Consider the following 9,130-nt stretch of genomic DNA (forward strand, 5'->3'; position numbering starts at 1 on the left):
AACAATCCAATAGAGAAAGAAAGGTCAATTGTTTATAATCAAGGGCAGCAGTGTGGAGTAGTGGTTAGGGCTCTGGACTCTTGACCGGAGGGTTGTGGGTTCAATCCCCAGCGGGGGACACTGCTGTTGTACCCTTGAGCAAGGTACTTTACCTAGATTGCTCCAGTAAAAACCCAACTGTATAAATGGGTAATTGTATGTAAAAAATAATGTGATATCTGTATAATGTGAAATAATGTATAATGTGATATCTTGTAACAATTGTAAGTCGCCCTGGATAAGGGCGTCTGCTAAGAAATAAATAATAATAATAATAATAATCATTCATAAATTGAAGGAGAAATGCACTACTTCAACACGCACTGTTGCATTATGGTTTAATAATCCATATCTCATTTCACTTCCAACAATCTAGATCATGATATTGGGGAAATCACTTCCCAGGAGCTTGACAGCTCATTTAGAAAGGAGCAGGGTTCTTTATTGGTGCAGTAAACACGTATCAAACCTAATTCAAGTGAGCACTCTGACAAGCATTTATCGCTTCAACTAAATTTGACAACTCAGACTTCATTTGAAGATGAATCTGTACTTAATATGAAGAGTCTGCAGTTAAGGGTAGATAATAACATCTCCCCTACTTTCGTTTTTGATAAGAACCATGTGTTTATATTAGCTGCTTATTTTCTTTTTATATTCTTCTAGATATACTGTTTCTTCAAGGAATGGATGTCATATTTAAAGTAGCGCTTAGCCTGCTCAGCAGCCATGAAGCCCGTATAATGGAGTGTGACAGCTTTGAATCTATTGTGGACTTCCTTAAGAGCACTATCCCAAATCTGACAATTGCGCAAATGGAAGAGACCATTGCCCAGGTACAGAATGATCCCTCATTGGAAACAAGAGTGGTGTCTATTCAATTTGATCCAAATTATGTAGGACCTTTGTTGAACAGTAACATGAGAATTAAACCCCTCCCAGTTAACGTGAGTCTTTCTAATGCATTTCTGTCTGTAAAAATATACAAAACGTTAGGGAAATATGAGGTGAGTTGACAACAGCACTGGACACCCCCTCAGTCTGTGTCAAGTGGCAACAAGGACGTTTCTTATCCCCCTGCCAGTCAGTCCTGTGTGATAGTTTTGTGATGTGGACTGTTGTCCCCTGGGGACTAATTTCAGACCCCCATACTCATTCCACTTAACATAGGAAGAAATACTTACCTACCAAAAGTAGCGTAATAATGAAAAAATATAAATGTTCTGGTTAAAAGGAATAGAATTGTATTTTACATTTCAAATGGCTGTACTATACTATATTAGCTATCCTACCGTTTGATACACTAAGTTACAGTAATCCGTCATGTAACTGCCTGTCACATATCTGCCCTTATATCCGTTTGTCCACCATGATCAACCTCTTCAGCAACGTTAGTTTATTATTGAACAGACAAGATTAGTTCAGACATTGTAGATCCTACCAAAGTTTTCGTACACTGTGCTGTATGTACTCCTTTCTCTGCCATTGCTGGTAGTGTCACGTGAGCTGTTCAGTGTGTTGATATGTTAATTAATCCTGTTCACCTGCGGGGCGTATCAACTTCAACCTCTGTCTCGATCTAATTCCTGTCACTCAGCAGCAAATGCACGCACCCACACGGCAGACGGCTACTCTGTTACAAGCATTAATATCCTGTATCTTTCTAAACAAGGGATTTAGAGGAGCGCCCTAATAAAAGTTGAATCTCTATACAATAATTGTGTGAAATATAGTAATTGTTACATCTGTGTATAATGGTATTTAAAACAGGATTCATTCATCTGACATTTTACATATCTGCCCTGACTCTGGTCCCAACGCAGTCGGATATGTGACGGAATACTGTATTAAAGTGTAGCACTCAATAGCTTTGATTTTGCTTAAAAACCAGGGCATCCCCTTTTTGAACATTTTAGTCAAGCATTGTGCATTGAATGTATTACAATACTAATGGCTGAGTTTGCCTAGATAATATCCAAGCTCCTGTTGAGTTTTGTCATTTTTAACTTTGCTTTTAGTTCACCCTGAAAGCTTGGACACAGATGAGTAGTAGTAAAGAATAACAGGAAAGCAAGTGTAGCTTTTGGCTCAGTCATTTTTTTTTAATCTCATATAACAAAGTCTCATTCTAAAATTTCTGTGTGTGATATTTGACCTGCTCCCAAAGGACAAACATTGTGGTGATGTGCTGAGAGTCAGGGAAACAAGAGGGAGAGACCTAGCCTCCTGTTACAATTACCATATGAGGCACTGAAATGAAGGCAAACAATCAAACTGAGCTGTACTGTAGCGTCATGTCTGATTCGTTTCCTTCTCAGTTGCTTGTTTGTTTGCCTGTTCTTTGTGAATGTTTCTGAATCAGAATGTGTTCTTGCTGCAGGTGTTTGAGATGGACATTTCCAAACAGCTCCATGCCTATGAGGTTGAGTACCATGTGCTACAGGATGAGATGCTGGAAGCCTCTGTGCCCAGTGACGATGCGGACCGACTGGATAAACTGGAGCGGACAAACAACCAGCTCAAGAGGCAGAACATGGATCTGCTGGAGAAACTACAGGTGACATCATTCCACTGCCCAGACCACTTCAGAGCAGGACCAAACATGAAGTGTACTTACTTGCTTTAAACCCTGATTTACAGCTTTGTTCCTGTAGAAACAGAAATTGCTGCCTTCAAAGAACTCACCTCCCTGAACAGCTACACGGTACTAAGAGTACTGGCCTCTCAAATATATATATATATAATATATATTTTTTGTCAATATAGAACAAACTATGTATTGCCTCTTTATATCCCCCTAAATGAATAAGGATATATAAAACAAGCTCTTTTAACTAATCATGGGAGGACGTTTAGCTGTCCTTTCAGATTTAAAGGCAGCTTCAACACATATATACACTGTTGCAGTAGCAATTAGTGTTGGTAGGACCCGTCCTGACATGGAAATTCAATGAAATTATTTTTTTTATCCTGTTGCTATTGATCAAAACTTTGCCCTCTGATTAGAAGAGAGGACAGAAAACCAGTTCCCTGACTCATTAAGCACCGTGCCTATTGCTGAACCAGGAGCATACAGCTGTTTCCTTCCAGCAGGTGTCACTGTTACACCCTGTAGGGGCCCCGAGATGAGGAATGTAAAGAATCCATAAAGAAACATTTGCTTCCAAAGAGTTTAATATTCAAACCCAGCCACCGAGAAAAAAAAAACGTGAAAGCATTTATTTATTCATTCATTCGCCCCTTCACACCAGGACTGCCTGCTGAGACCAAAGTGTATTTAATGGTAAACCTTGTCTGTGCTCCATTTTAGTTTCAGTACTAGTATGCTGTTCTATTCACCTGTGATTCAGCACTCCTGATAATGAGGCCGGTTGTCGTGATCAATTCAGTACCCACTGTTGATTTGATATTGGTTAATAAAACACAAGTCTTTCTGTGGATGATTTATTTAGTGGGCCTGTCCCTTGAGAACATATATTGTGATACATCAAGTCTAATATTTCCTATTACACACAATTCCTTTATAGTATGTTACACATACTGCTTCTGCACAGTAAGGTAACTTGGGACTGGAAAATCGTATACAAAACATATTCACGTCAGTATTTCACCAGGACCCACGTGGAAATAAAGTGTTAAATATACCTTAATGTGGGAATTCTGTACGGTGTAAATTTGATAACGTTGAAAACACTAAATAAGTAACTCTGTGTTTTGCAGGCGGCCCGCATTAAAATCCAGAACCTGGAGGTTAACCTGGAGAACATCGTCACCCGGGAGAGTAAAATGAAGCGCCTAATCCGCTCACTGGAGCAGGAGAAGATAACCAATCAAAAGACTATAGAACGCATGCAAAACCTGTGGCCACCAGAAGCACTGTCTGATATTGAACTGACAGAGTTAAGCCCAAACAGCAAACCAAAATCAGGAAACAAAAAGCCATGACAAGTGCAAATCAGAAGAGTCGCATGCAGCATAGCATTCACAGCTAAGGAAGATACACAGCAAAAAAATAAAATGGCATGCTCACAAAGGCCTCAACAGCTGGGGCCCATGACACATTGTTATCCAAGGGTCATGGGTCAGTAAAAGCATGCAGGCCTCTGTGACGGCAGTATGCAAATCAAAGGCTATGTGGTAGCCTTTCTTGCATATAGCTTTTAATATAAAATGGAAACATATTTCTTTTCTTTGGTGTTGTATAATGAGTAGGTGTTGTGAAGTGAAACAGGCTTTCATTGCCATACAATACACTTTTACATAGTGTGTTTTAAATTTGTGGTGGTGGTGCCTAGTACTACATCTTAAGGTGATATTAAGAGAAACATCTGATTTTCTGTGTAACCACTTTCATATACTGTGTCGCAAAAAAAAAAAAAAAGGATTTTGTCTTTGTAAAGATATGTGTTGAAAATACTTGAAAATAAGTTGAATGTATTTTCTTTCCAAAGAATTGCATGTGTCAAGTGAAAAAGAAAATGTGTACTGTATGTAGAATCATATTAGCCTACCACAAAGCTTACTGTTAAACACACTGAATATTTAAGCTCTGTAGCTTTTTGTCATAACAGGGCTCTTGCAAGAAAAGAGCAATTACTTCTGTTTGTGAGCTTCATGCTAACCAAAAATGTTCTTGTATCCACAGAATGCAAGTTGGTAGATTCTGTCTAGCAGTTGGATTTCTATAGGATACCCTGTAGTCCAAGAGTGACTTTTACAAGGTTCAGAATTAGTCAGCCGGTGCTGTAAACATTTTCTTAACCAGTTACTTTAAGAAGAGTACAATTAACTTTCTGTTGTAATGTTATACTGTACAGTATACCAGTGCAGGACTGAAGCAGTGTATACATTGCTATAGAGTTGCAATACACCAAGGAAGTGTATAATACTTTTGTTTTTTGTTTTTTTGGCAGCACTAGATGTTTTAATTATTCTTTTTAAATGCACCTAGGGAAAGAGTTTAACATCTCAAACTCTAAAGGCTTTTTTTAATAACTGTTTTGTATACAGTAGTTCTTTTTCTGTTTCAAGAGCATAGAAGCTCCCATTCATTGTCAGTAGTTACTGTATACTTTAGACACGTACTGTCTTTTTGACGAGACAATTGGTGGGCAAATTGTTCATCTAAAGTGCCATATCCAACATCAGCCAATATCATGTGTGAGTGTACAAGAAGTGATTGTTATTGATCCCTATGCAATGTAATCCTTTAAAACTTGAAGAAAAGGAATACACAAAGGTTAAAGGATAATAGATTTGCTTATCTGATTTTGCTGCCAGTATTTTGAGCTTAGTTCATAGCTAGTCTCAATTTTACCATTGATTTTATCTTTTTTGCGCAGTAAAATTGTAACAACAATCACAGTAGAACAATAGCTATTTGTCAGGTGCAGGTTTTACAGTACAGGGGTTTTAGAAATCGCACAGTGTTGAAACCATATCCTTGCACTATATAATAAAATAACTCCAATAAAAAAATTAAAATAAAAAAAACGATTTTACATTTGCTTCAGTCTCTTAACTTTTCGGTAAAAAGTTAACTGCCCGTTTTTTAAGATTTTTTTTTTTTGACAAACACAGCCTTTTCAACCACCAAATCCCTCATTTCAACTTGTAGAGAAAAGGTTACACACTTCAACTATGGAAAATGTGATCTTGCATCTAAAGTAAAGGCAGATATTTTCAAAACACTCCCCACACATCCTTCAAAGTAAATGCCTTGATGCATTGAAATACAATCTGCAACATGTATTTTTGATTTCCGTTTGAATTCTTATAAGCCCATGGTCTCATTGCTGCCTTTGGGTTTGCTGTCAGGATGCAGAGAAAGCAGGATATAAACAAAGACAGTGTCTCCGAGTTCAAGAGCTGCTGTGCACTGAAGGGGAAGGGAATAAACCAGTAAACGCCACTTCATCTGATAAGAATGTGTTTTATTCTACATGGCTTGTGTCTCGCCACATTGCTCCCTCAGCACTTGTGGTGTCCAGTGTCTAAGCTAACATTGCTGTAGCAAAGAAACAGGATAAGTGAAGGGTGGATAGGGAAATGATTGTATTTAGAGTGATACAGAGCTATACATGTCTTATTGTTTAACATTGTAAGTCAATGTATGTTATAGCTGCATGTTTTCTTATAAGTGCTGTTGCTAAGTAAGATACCATGTGCAATCCTCTCCTAGTCATTATTTAGTGCAACCTGGCCTTGTTAAATTAAGTATCAATACCATTTATCATTGCATCACCGCTGCCCGTACTGAATTCTGCCCCACCCATCTCCTCTTGATACTGTATCTATGCAAGTAAAAGCCTTACCGAGATGCATCTGACTTTTGTGGCTTCAAAGCACAAGCTATTTTAATGCAGTTTTTTGTAATCAATATATAAATGTCTAAGGCTCTTTATTTATTTATTCGTGTTTAATTTTTTATTTTTTTAGAACTCTAGTTTATTAATAGAATCGGTGTGGCACTTCACTAGCAGTGCAATGCAATCCTGGGACACGTTAGTTGCATCCTGACTGATACTTATTTTGCCACAGTTTGTATAAAAAGACACAAATGACTCCCTTTGGGAAAAGATGAGGTCTGGAGCAAACCCAGAATTTCCCAGAGCTCTGCTCATGCCGCCTCTTGATGTGCAGCAAGCCTTGCTTGAGCAGGTGGCAAAGAAAAAATATGCAGAAACCTGGTTTCCTTTCCAGATGAGGCAGTGTTTCCTCACCACCCCCCAAAAAAACATATTGCCAAAGTGGGGGTAGATTTCAATGCAGTGTTTTGACAGTTTCATTTACAGAGAAATCTGCCCACTGCGCAAACCTTATGACTTTCAGCACTACCAGGTACCAGCTCATAGTGGCAGCATTTGACAGTCTTACTACCCCCCTCTAAAAACATGTATGGACACATCTTTGCAGAACTTGGGGCGGGGGGAATACAGTAAAGAAAAGTTGGTAGATATGGGGAATAAAAAAGAACTTTCATTTTGGATGGCCTGACATGTACAGTATTTTAATTAAAACAAAAATAAGTCATTAGTTTGTTGGCCTTAAAATTTTTAGCTGCAAACTTTTATCAATTTGAAAGAGGCATGCTAATTAGTGCTTAGGGAAGATGGCTGTAACACGTCTTTAAGGAATGCTTTATTAGAGCATATAGCACATCCTGCATATCAGAACTCGTAGCGATATTCCCTCATACACAAACCTTCTCTTTCCAATAGCTATCTAGTGTTCTATTAAACATGTACAGGGTTTAGACTCAATGGATGATTGTTTTACAGACCTAAATGGGCAACATATCTGTTTATCCAGGATAGATATATCAATTTCATGTAGAATATTAATTTGTTTTAGCAAGAAAGCTCGGTTGAAACAGTAAACTTTTCCTGACTGATTATCAGTAAAAACGTGTTTTTTCAGAGTGTTGGTCACTTACTTTAAAATTTTAAAAAAACCATGTATGGATAATTAGGCTCTAGATGTAATTAGGCAGATGGCTTCTGCATTTAAAGGCAAAAAGAAAATCCCATTCTGGGATAGTTGTAAAGAATATTGCAAGTTTCTTGCTAATGCATGTTGGTTCGGTTGCTATCTCAGGTGTACCTTTCAAGCTGCGTCCGTCTTTGTCACAGGTGTAGAATACTGCTACCAAAGTAAATATAAATACTGGTTTGGTGATATTCTGTGATTTTTAACTATACTGACAATGTTACATACAATTTGTGTTGTGTCTAGTGTACCTGTCAAGCAATTCTGCCTTAGGGTATTATGTGAACTGAATTTCCAGTCACTATCTACAGCTGCTTAGAAAACATAATCTCAGGAGACTTGCTACACATCCCCATCCAGAATCATTAGGCTCACCTGATGCAGTTCAGAATTAATCATCTGCTGTCCTGGTAGCTGAACAAAGCCACAGGAAACCAAACCCGAGGGAGATTACTGAGATCTCCCAGCCATCTCAAGCAGGCATTGTCTCTCAGACTGCACACACTGACCTTTTACTAATAACCATCATTCTAAAAATGGTGTCCTTCCCCTGAAAAAACACACAGATACAATAGCTAGCATTTTTTAGCTGTCTTAGGTGAAAAAATAATTGTGTTTATATAAAATATTGGTTGACTAGAAGTTTAATATTACTGTTTGTTTGTTTTTTTTTCCTTTGTCTGAAAAGTGACTTTTTTTTATATAGGTTTAATTGAATGATTCTTTTAAACACATACTAATTAATTATTGGTGACTGACTCGTAAGCAAGCCCTTTATTGCATGTACAATGACTTTATTAAGTTCACATACTGTAATAATCCATCTTCAGAAACACTGAACTGCTTCCACTTAACAGATAAAATGTTCCAGATCAAGTTTGCTCTTAAGTTCATTCCATTTAGATCTCCTGTTTACACTAGCTGCTGAAGTAGACTAAATTGACTGGTTGTATACTACATGTGTTCTGACTCTTCTTTTCTTTTTACTCCAAGAAATACAACGGTTCTTTGTCATTTGTGGTTTAATGGTCTTAATGTAAAAGTACTTTGTAGTGAAAGCATGGTAACGCATAGGTAAGCATTGCAAAGAACAGTGGCAAGGTAAAGTATGGTAAATACATAGTATAAGCATGGTAAAACTACAAAAATACTGTGGTCAAGGGTTATAGTTCAAAGGCAAATGTTTTTTTTTAATTGTCTCAATCCTTAAATTCTAGGTGCTGCAAAACTTTTGGCCGTAGCTGTAGATAGGAAAAATTCTTAAATGCAATCTTGGCATGATACAAAGTGCAGTGGACTTGCGTCACAAGAGAACTATGAAATTATGAGTACAGCATATTGTATAGGATGTGCCAAAAGAACAAATGCTCAGGAGAAAAAACAGCATGTCACATTTAAAGGGGAACTATCTTCATTTTACATTTATTTCGGTTATGTATAAATATTTTCCTTCTAATGTTTTAGTAATGGTGAGTTTCACAGTAAAAGAAAGGTAAAAAGTGTACAATACACCCAGTTATACAGAATAAAACCTGTCTAATCCAGCCCCTCTACATACTGGCATTCTGTATAATTCTGCATCGTTTTTGGGTCCTGACCAAAT

The 9,130-nt window shown here is 37.5% G+C and overlaps 1 protein-coding gene across 3 annotated transcripts in view; it reads left to right on the top strand.

The window, feature by feature from the left end:
• The window catches only part of LOC117406908 (TBC1 domain family member 4-like), a 48,349-nt gene extending 41,907 nt beyond the window's left edge, over nucleotides 1-6,442 (top strand). For all 3 annotated transcript variants that reach the window (XM_034011298.3, XM_034011299.3, XM_034922433.2), the window contains 3 exons: nucleotides 706-875; nucleotides 2,420-2,596; nucleotides 3,760-6,442. In XM_034011298.3, the coding sequence (XP_033867189.3) occupies nucleotides 706-875; nucleotides 2,420-2,596; nucleotides 3,760-3,984 (572 nt within the window). In that variant the 3' untranslated portion in view covers nucleotides 3,985-6,442. The remainder of the gene's footprint in view (nucleotides 1-705; nucleotides 876-2,419; nucleotides 2,597-3,759) is intronic.
• Nucleotides 6,443-9,130: the final 2,688 nt, after the last annotated feature.

Source organism: Acipenser ruthenus, chromosome 8 (genome assembly GCF_902713425.1).
Source record: "Acipenser ruthenus chromosome 8, fAciRut3.2 maternal haplotype, whole genome shotgun sequence".
NCBI classification, from domain to species: Eukaryota; Metazoa; Chordata; class Actinopteri; order Acipenseriformes; family Acipenseridae; genus Acipenser; species Acipenser ruthenus.